Source organism: Nanorana parkeri, unplaced genomic scaffold (assembly GCF_000935625.1).
Source record: "Nanorana parkeri isolate BGI_ZX_2015 unplaced genomic scaffold, ASM93562v1 scaffold820, whole genome shotgun sequence".
Taxonomy (NCBI): Eukaryota; Metazoa; Chordata; class Amphibia; order Anura; family Dicroglossidae; genus Nanorana; species Nanorana parkeri.
In genome coordinates this window covers 716,103-729,390 of record NW_017307088.1, presented here as the reverse complement: position 1 = coordinate 729,390, position 13,288 = coordinate 716,103, and the positions used below count along the sequence as shown (strand labels likewise).

At 42.1% G+C, this 13,288-nt stretch overlaps 1 protein-coding gene across 1 annotated transcript in view; it reads left to right on the top strand.

Annotated features, from left to right (window-relative positions):
* The window catches only part of DAGLA (diacylglycerol lipase alpha), a 55,721-nt gene that overhangs the window by 37,746 nt on the left and 4,687 nt on the right, over nucleotides 1-13,288 (top strand). The window contains exons 11-19 of the mRNA XM_018565171.1: nucleotides 1,251-1,334; nucleotides 1,424-1,501; nucleotides 4,260-4,340; nucleotides 5,575-5,717; nucleotides 5,801-5,869; nucleotides 5,951-6,023; nucleotides 8,221-8,417; nucleotides 8,525-8,654; nucleotides 11,603-11,793. Coding sequence (XP_018420673.1) covers nucleotides 1,251-1,334; nucleotides 1,424-1,501; nucleotides 4,260-4,340; nucleotides 5,575-5,717; nucleotides 5,801-5,869; nucleotides 5,951-6,023; nucleotides 8,221-8,417; nucleotides 8,525-8,654; nucleotides 11,603-11,793 — 1,046 coding nt within the window. The remainder of the gene's footprint in view (nucleotides 1-1,250; nucleotides 1,335-1,423; nucleotides 1,502-4,259; nucleotides 4,341-5,574; nucleotides 5,718-5,800; nucleotides 5,870-5,950; nucleotides 6,024-8,220; nucleotides 8,418-8,524; nucleotides 8,655-11,602; nucleotides 11,794-13,288) is intronic.

Below are 13,288 nucleotides of genomic sequence, written 5' to 3'. Positions count from 1 at the left end.
TGAGGTGAGTGATTTTCACTCAGCCTCATAGTTCGAGCCGACGTGTGACAATGAACCGGTCACAGGTCAGCTCTATAGATCGGGAAGTGAGCGAGAGCATACCGTCGCTCGTTCACTTTCTGATCATCTCCCTGCAGAGAGCAGTAACTCAGTGACCGCTCCCCGCAGGGATTCCCCCCCTCCCTGCTCCGATCCTCCAGCGCTGAGTGGAGAAACAGACGGGGGAGGGGGCAGGCACAGCTGGCTCTGCCTCTAGGAAGGAAGAGTCGGCTGTCAATCAGCCAGCTGGGTGGATCTCAACAGCATTGCTGGTTTCCGTCCCAGCTGCGGCGATCTCGTTATATAGTGAGCAATAGCTCGCTATATACTGAGCTTCGGGTCACGGGAGCACGTTAGAATATGTCCTCCCATGGCTCTTAAGAGAACTATGGGATAAAAAGGTTACCCCATAGTTCTCTTTTAATCACCACCGCCTCTTGAATGCACCTCACTGAGACAAATACTTACAAACTTTACTGTATGAAGCAGGGCAGCCTTTCTCCCAAACATGGCTGCTTGCACGTTCAACTCCATTCATTACTATGCAAAAGCTGTACTTCTGGTGGCCTCCGGTGGTTTCTTGGAGGGTTACGTGCTTATCTTGCAGCCGGCTTGTTGTTAAACCAATCCCTGGAGCCTCTCTCCTCCTCCTGCAGCGCTCTAAGGTCCCGTAAATCATCACGTTTTATACACAGTGTATAGGACGTGAGGATGGCGAAGAACATATCATCGCTGCAGTGGAGGAGGAGACAGGCTTGAGGGAGCACTATCACAGCTGGCTAGCTCCGAGGATCGGGTGAGTATAACCCTAGACCAAAATGAGCACTTAATCCTTGCAGTGTAGGGGAAGCCCCAATGCAAGGGTTAATAATAACTTTCCCTGGTGTTCTGCTTTCATAGCTCCTCATGATTGGTGAAAAGGTATAACGTTACTTTTTGTTCTCTACCGGTACCCTTTATTAAAAATACCTTTGTTACAAAACTGTGCTGATCCTAAATTCTGTAAACCAAAGTCATGGAAAAAGTAATTACAGGACAACACGCTTATTATTCTCCAGACCCATTGTACATGTGTAATCTGGACTTTACCTAGTTGCTGCCTCCCAGCATAGTTTTTTTCACACTTTGCCCTACCAAGAACAGCTACAATCATTGAGTGTTATGAAGCAAGACGTTTGATTAGTCATGTCACATTAATCTGCTTTTTGTAGGTTTACGAAACCCCATTCTTTGTGGCTGTAGATCATGACAAGAAGAAAGTGGTGATAAGTATACGTGGAACACTCTCTCCAAAGGTAAAAGAAAAAGTACAATTTAGAGTTCACCTAAACTTGAATGATGTCATAATCCCTTAAAGATATTAACTGACTATTTGTTTTCTTAGGATGCCTTGACAGACCTCACAGGGGATGCAGAGCGCCTACCAGTGGAAGGACACCATGGAACATGGTTAGGCCACAAGGTAACTAGCTTAAAGGTTGAACTCTGTAATATAGTAGTGCTGTGAAAAGAGGAGGTCAGGGAGGAACAGTCAACAATGTACTTGTTTCTTCCAGTTGTGAAAGCTTTTAAAGTAAAACTTTAGGCAAACTGCTAAATATACACAAGATGTGCAGCTAGCGGTGTGAGTTACATACATGTTTTACACCACACAGTGGGAAAGGTGGCATGCATAGTTCTGGATGAGCAAATCTTCTTTGAAAGTCACTTATGCTTAAAAAAAGAACTCTGGGAAAAATTATTCTTAGCACTTGCACTGGGGCTGCACCCCATACCCCAAAGGTTAAGTGCTCGTTTTCAGCTAGCGTGTAAAGTAACAAAGTTATACTAACCTGAACTTCGCAGCCAGCTGGCTGTTAGAGCATTCCCTCAAGCCTGTCATCTCATCCGCTCGAGCCATGGTATGTCCCTTGGAGTCCGCACGTCCAATACACAGTGACGAAAACAAGCACTGAACCCTTGCAGTAGGGGGGTGGCATTCTAGAGAAATAGAGCGTCCCTAGAGTGCTGCCATCAGGAGATTGGACGCTGGCAAAGGTATAAGACATTATAACTCCTCCCACTCCCAATAGGCTCTAGTTTTTGCTTGGGAACTAGGATAATGGATGTCTTCTCTCTCTGAGAGAAGCAAACCCATTTCTTTGACTGTCTTTTGTATCACAGAGACAAGGTTGTCATGATGCCTAAGGCCTCTTTTCTTCCCTAGGTGGTTCTTTCTTTCACCTTAACCAGCACATTGTTCTGCCTTTTCTCTGTCCTGTTCCTAGACATCCTAAGGAAATCTCCCTCCATTGTTTGGATGTGGTCCCTGCTGTTTGAGTCTATTTCTAAGCCACAACTTCCTTTGGACAGAATGACTCTCTTTTCGTCATTTCTGAAGGTCCCTATAGTGAACGGCCCGCTTCTTGTTCCACTGTCACTAGGTGGATTCAGCAGCTCACCATTCATGCCTATAAACTTAAGGACAAGGTTTCCTGTCGGGGCACATTTCATTAGATCACTTGGTGCATTTGTGGGCTTTTCAGCATCAGGCATCTGTGTTCCAGATCTCCAAGTCTGCTATCAGGTCTTCTGTTCACACATTTGTTATGTTTTACCAGGTGAATGTTCAGGCTTATTCTGATGACAGCTTCAGTCGTAAGGTCTCTCAAGCAGCTTTGTGAGCCCTATTGAGCTTCATCTTTTAACCTGTTGTTACTTGTGGGTCTGGCAGCGTTTTGTTTTCTATGTTGCCACTTATCATGAGGAATGCTTTTGGATCTCCTAGTGTCTCAGAGATACTTCACCCTGTGTCTCTTAAGGCGGACCTTTACACTCAAAAATCAAATTCTACCAATGCATCCCTATATGTATGACGATTAATAATAACATAGGCATGTCAGGTGTAAAATACTGTGATTATGAAATACTTACACTTGCAGAGCATTCACTACCTGGTTTGAAAGGACAAAATTACTTCAGTTTGCCAAAACAATGCACACTGGGGTTGCCTTGCCATCAGCAGTGCATTGCTAGGAAATCTCATCTGTAATCTCACGAGATCTCAGTGAAAGGCATTTTCCTCCCCTAAGATGATGTGCATGGTCATATGTCCTAGTCACATGTGCCAGAAATGCTGTAAGCAAAGGAGAGCTAGTAATCTGCCCTTAATAAACATGACCACTATCAAGAGACTGGTATGCAAAGCCGCCAATTATCTAGAAGTATAGAAGTATGTGTTTGTAGCTTTTCATTACTAAACGTTTCTAAAGGTGCGTTTGTTGTTATTTTAAAGATATGAGGAAAGGTCCGCTTTAATGAGTTATTAAGAAAAATTGATTTTTGACTTTCCATTCCTTGGAGTTAATTTAGGGACACATGTCTCACTCATGGCATGGGGTTATACTAAGCTGTTGTACAGTTTTGATTGCTAGTGTCCACTGTCCTGAAGGCATCAGCATAACCCATTATAGCAGAATTACTTCACCCTGTGTCCCTTAAAGAAGTCATCTCACCTGGAATTATTTGTCATAGAACGGTCACCTAACTCCGACAGTTAATGTTGCTTTTTATCCCATGCTTCTGTGGAGTACAAACTGATTACACCACACTCTCCTAAGAATGTAGGGGAGCATAACCCATTATACCAGAATTACTTCACCCTGTGTCCCTTAAAGAAGTCATCTCACCTGGAATTATTTGTCATAGAACGGTCACCTAACTCCGACAGTTAATGTTGCTTTTTATCCCATGCTTCTGTGGAGTACAAACTGATTACACCACACTCCCCTATCCTCCTCCAAGTGCTGCATCGTTTCCTTATATATAGCAACATGGAGGGTAATTGCTACAATGAGGACTATTCTGAGTCCTTCATAACCTTTTTTTCCTTCTCATGTTCGCCATATTGTTTGTGGCCAAAGGGCTGACTTTCATTTCTTTTACACCAAATAATAGGATTGAAGTCGCATTCCATAATTCCCACTCCCTGTACACTGTCAGGCTGTTGCATGTATGTATGTGATTAGATAATACACACAGACAAATCATCCGACTTTACAGGGATATTTCACAATCTCTGTATTAGTCATATATGAGTGAGGTCATGCATGTCTCTCTTACCCTGTGAACTGTAAATAGAGATTTATGAATAATGTACATTTCTCATCCAATTATGTCTTTTTATTTGTGTGCGTGAAATGAAGAATATTTTCTCTATCTTGTGTTTTTTTTCCTATTAGGGGATGGTTTTGTCTGCTGAATACATTAAGAAGAAGTTGGAGCAAGAAATGGTTCTTTCCCAAGCATTTGGCCGAGATCTGGTATGGTAGACCGATTTTAGAATTACACACCTACTGCAGAAATAAAATGATATCAGATTTTATTGTTAGGTCAGGGATTAGAGGTTTACTATTATCTTTTTAAGGTTAGGTTTTATGTAGGAAAGGGTTTAGAACCTTTGTCAACTTTTTTTTGCTGTCTGTGCTTCTTGTTTCTGCTTGTTTCCGGTCTATTTGAAAGATTAATCTCTTCACCTCTAATTTATCTGATGAGTGTCAGAAAGGCAAGTTGGGAGAAATCACACTAGGGACAGGAGTAAAAAACATTTTCTTCGACAAGATTTCATTGGTGTCCTTGCCCTGATTTAGGAAGATTTCCCCTTCCATCATGTTCAGGTGACCATTGTGTTGACACCAATAGACATCTCTATTAACTGCTTGCCATCTGTCCGTTATATATAATTGGATAGACAGCTTGCTCTTTTCAATGGGTTGCTGTATATAAATGGAGTGCGAGCAAGCTAAAAGTGAATGTTTGTGTTTTACTTTAGGAGAGCTTTAGGCACCAAAAAATAAGCACTGTATAGAACACACTGGTGGGGCTCTGAAGCAAGTGGAGCGCTATTAGAATGAATTAGGGAACAAAAGCTGGGAGAAGAGCCCAGGCATTTGACCGGTCATTTATGTGTCCGACCTCTATGCCAGTCACAGAGTTTTCTGTGCAGCGTTTAGGCTGTATAACCATACAAAGCTATGAGGAGGGGTTATTAGAGGATGATGGGTCATTTATTTTGCATTATCTATGGGTTCAAATTTAAGCTTCAGCTTTTTAGCTCTAATAACAGGTTTTTTAACATAGTCATTAAGATTAACCTGGCAAACGTGAGACGAAGCTTAAGGGCTTGTTTCCACCATCACCAGACCAGAACCAGACCATAATGTTTTTTAATTGCACCAGAAATGCATCCCCATGTGTTCCTATGGTATTTAGGACTGTAGTTCCCACCAGCGCAGTCAGTTCCAGTGCCTCAAAAAAAGTACTGCAGCTCCACCTACTGTATGGAAATGAAAATATAAAATGTTCACATTAAATATCTACCTGAATAATAAAAAATCTTTTTTTTAATTGTTTTTTGTAGTCTCTAACATAACACTTCCCTCTAACAAAATGTATTTAATATCTTTTCTTGATTTGTTAGCATGTTGGTTGGGGGGGTTCTTACAAACAGTATCTTTATTTGTGGTTGTATATAGCTTATTACTCTTTTACCATCAGGGACGTGGAACTAAACATTACGGTCTAATTGTGGTGGGACACTCTCTTGGAGCTGGAACTGCTGCCATTCTTTCTTTCCTCCTGCGCCCGCAGTACCCTTCCCTAAAGTGTTTTGCATACTCTCCACCAGGGGGCCTCCTAAGGTACCTGCCAACTATATGCGCATGGAACATCAATGATGACTGTAAAGTATGTTGATGCATTTTATTCAATGTTTCTTTCTCAGCGAGGATGCCATGGAATATTCCAAGGAGTTTGTGACATCCGTAGTGCTTGGCAAAGACTTGGTTCCTAGGTAAAATATATAATATGGCCTTTGTGTTGACTGTTTTGTACAGGATCTATAGCCCTCACAGCTGTTTTCACTTTTCCATAGAATTGGGTTATCTCAGCTTGAAGGTTTCCGCAGGCATCTTCTAGATGTTCTGCAGAGGAGCAACAAGCCAAAGGTTAGCTGTCTGGCTGCATATTTTCCAATGTATGATCATTCCTTCCCTAGTATTAAGACTGTGTTGTAGAACTCCTTCATTTACAGCTTTTCAACTTCTCCAAAATATTTACCGTGAGCCCAGATATTCTGTATTGTAAGTTCCTTTATATATTGCACCATTATCAAATATCTTATCTGACTAGTTTATATATGCTTCAACCCAACCATCTGATCATTTCAATACTGTGTTTGGAACTTTTTTTTTTCCACAAATTGTCCGAAGGACACCACAGGCAGTAAGAGAAAATCTCTTAAAAGATTAGAGAAAATCCTCTCTTACACAGTTGTCACTGTAACAGGTGTGCCTATTGGAAGATTCCACCGTGCCTTGTGATACGGCTAAAGCTAGGGATGCACCGATACTAGTATCGGTGCCAATGCCGAGTATTTTGGCGAGTACTCTCACTCGCCCAAATGCTCCGATGCCTAGCCCGACACTTCCGGTGTCAGGAAGCCAGGCAGCGTGTAATGACACGCTGCCCGGCTTCCTGACACCAGAAGTGGCCGTGAAGCCGGCTCCATGCCTAGTGACGAGAAGCATGGGGACGGCTTTCCTGCTAATCGGGAAGCCGGGTGGTGAGTCTTTACATGCTGCCCAGCTTCCCGGCTAATCAGGAAGCCAGGTTACGAGTCATTACACGCCACCTGGCTTCCTGAATGGGACTTCCGATACTCGGTATTCGGTATCGGCGAGTATCGAAAAAAAAAATATTGGCACTTATACTCGATATCGGTACCGGTGCATCCCTAGTTAAAGCCATAATATTTTACATTTCCAACCACTTTGTGTCCTAGTGACTATGATCAACAATATAGAGTGATATAATTTTTCGATGGTGTAGCGTGTATGATATAATCACACTTTCTATAAAGTTAATATTTTTACAGCAGGCAAAAAATGATCAAATACAAAATTTGCTTCAAGCAGTTGTAACTCAAATCAAATCGGACAAAATAGCACATTTGCATGTCTTACCACAATAAAAATGGTTTACTGTACAAGTAGGATTGAAAATGCTGTGGCTAGGGATGCACCGATATCAAATATCGTACTCGGTACAAGTACAGATACTTTTCGAGCTCCAAGACTAGACTAGAAAAAATGTAAACATTAGGAGGCAGCTGTCATTTGTAAGGAGCATACGGAGCTCCTGGGATTTGTACATCTCTGTTTTAATGTATGATTTTTATTTTTATAAATATAAATAAAGGAATACACAGATACCAGTTTTGCGAGTACGAGTACTAATACTTGCCTAAGTACTGTATTTTTTGCTCCATAAGATGCACTTTTTTCCCCACAAAAGGCAGGCAAAAATGTCAGCGCATCTTATGGAGCGAATGTGTGAGAGCTCCCTCATCCCTATCGCCCGACGCCCGGGACATGCAGTTTCGGGGGCCGGGCGAGTAGTTTTTTTGTACATTTGCTCCTGACAAGCAGAGCTAAATGTATAGTGTGGAGCCGCCGCTCGTTTTCATACAAGTGATCTGATTATCCTGTCCGCCGCAGTTTTCAGGGTGCCTTCGCTCTTCTGGGGGACCCATGACCTTGGCATAGGAGCTCACCAATAGAGCACCTAGAGCAGACGAAGAACGTCCGTTCTTCGTCTACTCTGTATGATCACTGAGACCGTGGCGCTGTAATTTCAGCGCCACCTGTCTCAGCTGTCACTAACTACAGCTGTCAGAACCCTACCCTCCCTGCGTCCTTGGGTCCGGTGCGCCTTATGGAGCGCAAAATACGCTACTTACAAGTACTGATACATTTTTGTTTAGTGTCATGTGTCTGAATATAGACTAATAATATCAGGACAGTGGTGGAGCGCTGGAGCCAGGTCCCTGCTGCAACCGCTGCAACCCTGGTAGTTCTCATGAAAATGGCAAGTATCGGCACTGGTATCTGAAAAGTATCGGTGCATCCCTAGCTGTGGCCTTACATTAGTCATTCATCTTTTTGAAGTAAACAAAAATTCACAGGTTTGTGTGTAAAGGCAGAAATCTCCTAGTTTTATGGACCGCCGCATCATATAAGTATGTTGTTGCATACAAATGGAAAAATCCAAGCAATGTCCCAGATTTCGACAAACTAGCAGAAGAAACGTGTTCTCTTTACAGCTGGTTATAAATTCCTCCCTTCTTTCTTGCTGTTTGTATAGTGGCGGATCATCCTGGGGGGTACAAAGTGTATACCTAAATCAGAACTTCCTGATGAGTCTGAGGGGATACCTGTGCCCAACAACCGTCTCTGGACTCACCCTAGTGATCTGACCATAGCATTGTCTGCCAGCACGCCACTTTACCCACCTGGACGGATCATTCATGTTGTGCACAACCATCCCGAGGAGCGATGCTGGTAAGTTTATGGGGACTTTCGTACAGAATATTGTAAACAACTGTGATTACTAATATTCACCCTACGCATGTTTCCTGTAATACTGGACTTGCCTTTACCTTGTGAAGTTTCTGGGATCAAGAGGAACCGACATACTTTGCCATTTGGGGGGACAACAAAGCATTTGAGGAAGTGATCATCTCTCCAGCCATGCTACATGAACATCTCCCTCATGTGGTGATGGAAGGACTCAATAAGGTAAGGAATCATTAAAATTCCTACAGGGGCAATGTCGGTATGCCTCAGTTTTAAATTAAAAGCATTTACATTGAGCACATTTTGAGTTATTATTTCAGTGTTTACCCTATTGTAATTTCTAACATGACTGTTCTTATATATTTTTGTTAGTGTATTAAATGCAGAGATGTGTAGATTAGCCACTAGAGAGAGTTATCAGTGGCTTTGTGCAATTACTTTGCTTCCTGCCAAATAAAACTATTAAGAGGCTGTGTTTTTTTCCAGTAAAGCTGTCAGCCCTGTTATAAACCTTTTGGCTCTCGCGTCCCCAGTAGGGCTGCAACAACTAATCGACATAATCGATTATAATCGATTATTGAAAAAGTTGTCAACTTTTTCAATAATCGATTAATCGGGTTCCGATTGGTTGGCCCTGTTCACGGCTCCACACACACTGCGCGCCACACCACCTCACGCTCGCCGCTGCCAGACCCGCCCGGCCGCATCCACAAGCAGCACCTCTTCCTTCCTCTATAGCTGGTGGTATTCTGCATTGTGCTGTATAATGTACTATTGCTGGGATTTGTAGTCCTCTATAGCCGGTGCCATTCTTCATCATTGCTGTATAATTTTACACTTTCCATTTCACTATATTGCACACACCAGTTTTTTTTCTTTTCTTTTTTACCTCCACCGCTCCAAGCTTGCTCCTGTGATGGACTGCAATCTCAATACAAATAACAAACTAGTAGTCCCATCACTGGAGCCATTTTTTAAAATTGATTTAATTTTTTATCCGATTAACCGATTAATCGAACTTAATAATCGGCTAACTAATCGATTTTGAAAATAATCGTTAGCTGCAGCTCTAGTCCCCAGTATTCTATATTATATGTGCTGACTCCTGAGCCAATGTCCTCTATACTGCTGTTGGCACCAGAGCAGCTCTCACCTAGTAACAACTAGAAATGCTGCAGCCAGATGCTTAAAAGGCTTCCATTCAACCCAATTATCAACTCTTATATTTTAATAAGATAAATAACTAGGGATGCACCGAAATTTCGGCCGCCGAAACATATTGCCGAAAGTGCCATCTTTCGGCCGAAATAGTAGTGCATCCCTGCTTCCTCTCCTCCCTGCTGGGCACAGCTCTGTGTCACAGAAGGCGGTGCGGGGAGGAGAACAATGTGAACGACCGCTGTCTTTCTCGCACGGCTCAGCCTCCTGTGACAGATCAGGAGAGCGGCCGTTTGTGGGCAGAGACAGCTGTCAATGCAGTCACAGGAGGCTGAGCTCTCCTACCGCACCGCTCAGCCTCCTATGACAGGGTGCGGTGCGGAGAGTGGCGGTGTGGATTTGGATACAGCTGTGAGCTGTCAAAGGAGGTGGGGCGGGGAGGAGTCAGCTGTCATAGGAGATCGAGCTCTCCTCCCCGCACCACTCGCTCAGCCTCCTGTGACAGCGAGTCAGGATGAAGAGCGGGTACAAGCAGTCAGTAATCAGTAATCACTGAGTGCTTGTAAATAATTGAGGACACAGTATGTTTACTGTGCCCCCAATTATGAATGAATGAGAAGTGATCTACATCACGGTAAACATACTATAGCCACAAGTTATAGAGGATTCCTGTTCATTCATAACAGGGCTGCAGAAAAATAGATTGAGGACTCTGTGTCCTCAATCTCTTTTTCTATTTTAAAATGGAAATATCAGGGATCTGTTTAGACACCCAATATTTCCCCCGAAGCCCCCAACAGTAAAGTAAAAAAAACAAAAATATTTAATAAAAATACATTTATAAAAAAATAAATAACATTTTTACAAAATTTGAAATAGTTATAAAAAAAATATTTTCAGTTTCAGCCCGATATATTTTTTCATTTCGATTTTGAAATTTTCGTTACGTGCACCTCCATAAATAACTTTAATCTACCAACCGGTAGTCAAATACGATAGGAATGGTTTAGCAGGTGACTCGCAGTAAAAATAACCTAAACCTTGCCCATTAGCCAACCACACCAAATATATAATCACTATGAAAACCTAAAAGAAATAGTATGGAATTTCACCGTGTCATAATTTTTTCACCTTTTTTATTGTAAATAAAGTTTCACAATCGAAATATCATACAAATTATATGAGAGTTGACTTAATTTGTACTTCAGCGTGTTTTCCAAATTTCTTTTGCCCGGTGATAATTTGGGGAACAGTGAAGGCAGGATAAGGAAAAAGGTACTCTACGGCAAGGAGGAGTGATTCATAGAGCTTTTCCTTATAGGATCATAGTACTAGTGTATGACTTAGTATAGAAGCTTTAGGCACAGTGCTCTCATTTCTTTATTTGATGGTTATAGGACCCACAGTGAGGATGTGAGATCTGCAGGATATTGAAAAAGCACTTGACGGGGAAGGGGGGTTAAAGGAGTAGAAATAAAAGATTTTTCACATTGGTATAGTAGTATATCAACTCGCTTATGAAAAATTGTCATAAAAAGGATTTTGCTAAAATGTTGTTGGATGATGTGAATTAAAGTGTGCACAGCAGTAAAAAAAATGCATAAACCTTTCCTGTTTCTGCTATAATCGATAAAAACATTTCAAGGTGTCAGAAGGAACACTTGTTAAGTGCTTAGCCTTACAGATGTAGTTGATCTTTCTGAGGACCAGTAAACGTTACCTGGTGCTTCTTCCACTATGCCGCTATATGTATGAGTGAACTTGTTCTTTTTTACCATAAGTTGCTTTAAATTCACATTGTGTGCCATGCAGTGGGCTGGGTGCTATTACACAGTTCAGTATTTTACACATACAGTGGAATAATTTTGACCATAGTGTTTGGAGTACGTGGCTGTGCCACCCGATAGACACAAGACTCTCTAAGTCTGCACACCCACACAAACAAGTGTTAGGTCTTTCAATTCTTATGGTGCTTCTGGCATTTACCAGTATGACTGTTTTTTCCCTACCAGGTTCTGGAGAATTATAACAAGGGCAAGACAGCTCTGCTCTCTGCTGCTAAGGTGATGGTTAGTCCAACAGAAGTTGACCTAAACCCTGAGCTGATCTTCCACCAACCTCCCCATCTGCCTCCTCCCACCCTGGAGGTGATACCTGCCATCATGCCTGGCACAAATGCCAACAGGAGGAACAGCAGCACCAAGTAAGCAGTGGGGATGTTCAGTGGTACAGCATACCTATACTATAAGACTATATCCTGTCCACTTGTGGCTGTAACAATTTCCAGTTTGAATGAAACCTTTCTAGCACTTCTGACCATGGTCACCTCCCACATTACCCCTGAAAACAAGCAAGGCCTTCATCCCATCATTGTTTTGATTACTTGTTGGCCCAATATGCCTGTCCAGCCATGTGCAAAGTCACTTAAATATATTTGAATAATTAACGCCCAAGTGTCTGTTGCTCTGCATTCAACCTTGTCTTGTTGTGTGGATTGGAGTGCATGCGTGAGTGATAAAATTGGTGTTTTGCTGGCATGATCTAAAATGCATTTGATAGTAGGGAATGTTGGGAAGCATGGAACGTATTGTAGCTTATTTTTCAGTAATTAACTTCAATGTATTCCACTTCTTAATCTTTTTCCATCTGTCTCACATTTCCTTACGCATGTTTCTTGTTCTTGTTATTCAGGAACCTGTGTGGTGTGGTCTGATTTCTCTTTGCTCGCCTGTGTAATGGACACTATTCTGTCCCTTTTTCTTGCATTACCATGGCCTGTTTGTGTCGTGATTTGTAATCTCATCTGTGAGTTTTTCAGTCTTTTTTTTTTCCCATCAGTCTGTAGTGTGTCTTTTTTATTGTTTACTCACTAGTTGTGTTTCTAGTTTGGTACAGTATGAAATTGCTTTTTCTCCGGAGATGAACTGGTGTAGTATAGATGTCATACACAGGAAAGTATGGCAATAGACATTACTGGGTGAAGGCACCTCCAGCCCCAGAGCCTAGAATACTGGGCAACGCGCTGACTAGAGAGTGCCCTCCATCTGTTTATATAGAATGGGCGGACGGCAAGATTTTTATTGTTTTTTACATGTTAGACCTGAAAAAGGGGGGAGCCCTTTTTCCACAAAATGTATTTATTGTTTGTTTTTTTAAACAATACATGTTGAGGTGCCATTGAAATTTAATGGCACTGCAAGGGGACCTCACAAAGTGCTGAATGGCCCATGCGTTGCGGCGTGCTGCAATACTCTGGCATTGAGGTGCAACTACAATGTTCATGGGGTTCCATGTGAAATGAACAGCATCCCTATGTCCATTACCGTGCATTGCAATAACATGCATTAACACAATGCATAGATGTGAAGCCGACCTTAACCAACTTTATGAATGTCTTATTCAGATTAGTAGTTAGTAGTAATGCTCAGAATATTGGTCGCTTTACTGCACATTACTGCAATGCATTGTAAACAATTCTATTACTACATTAAATATGTACACCTGTATGTGACACCTGTTGACAGCTGTTTAAAATTTTTACTGAGTCCTACTGGCGAGCACACTAGGGGGCGCGCATTAGCAGGGAAAAAAACGCCATACATGTACGACGACCCGCTGACTAGAGAGTGCCCTCCATCCGTTTATATATAATCGGTGGACAGCAAGCAGTTCAATTAGATTTTTATTGTTCTTTACAT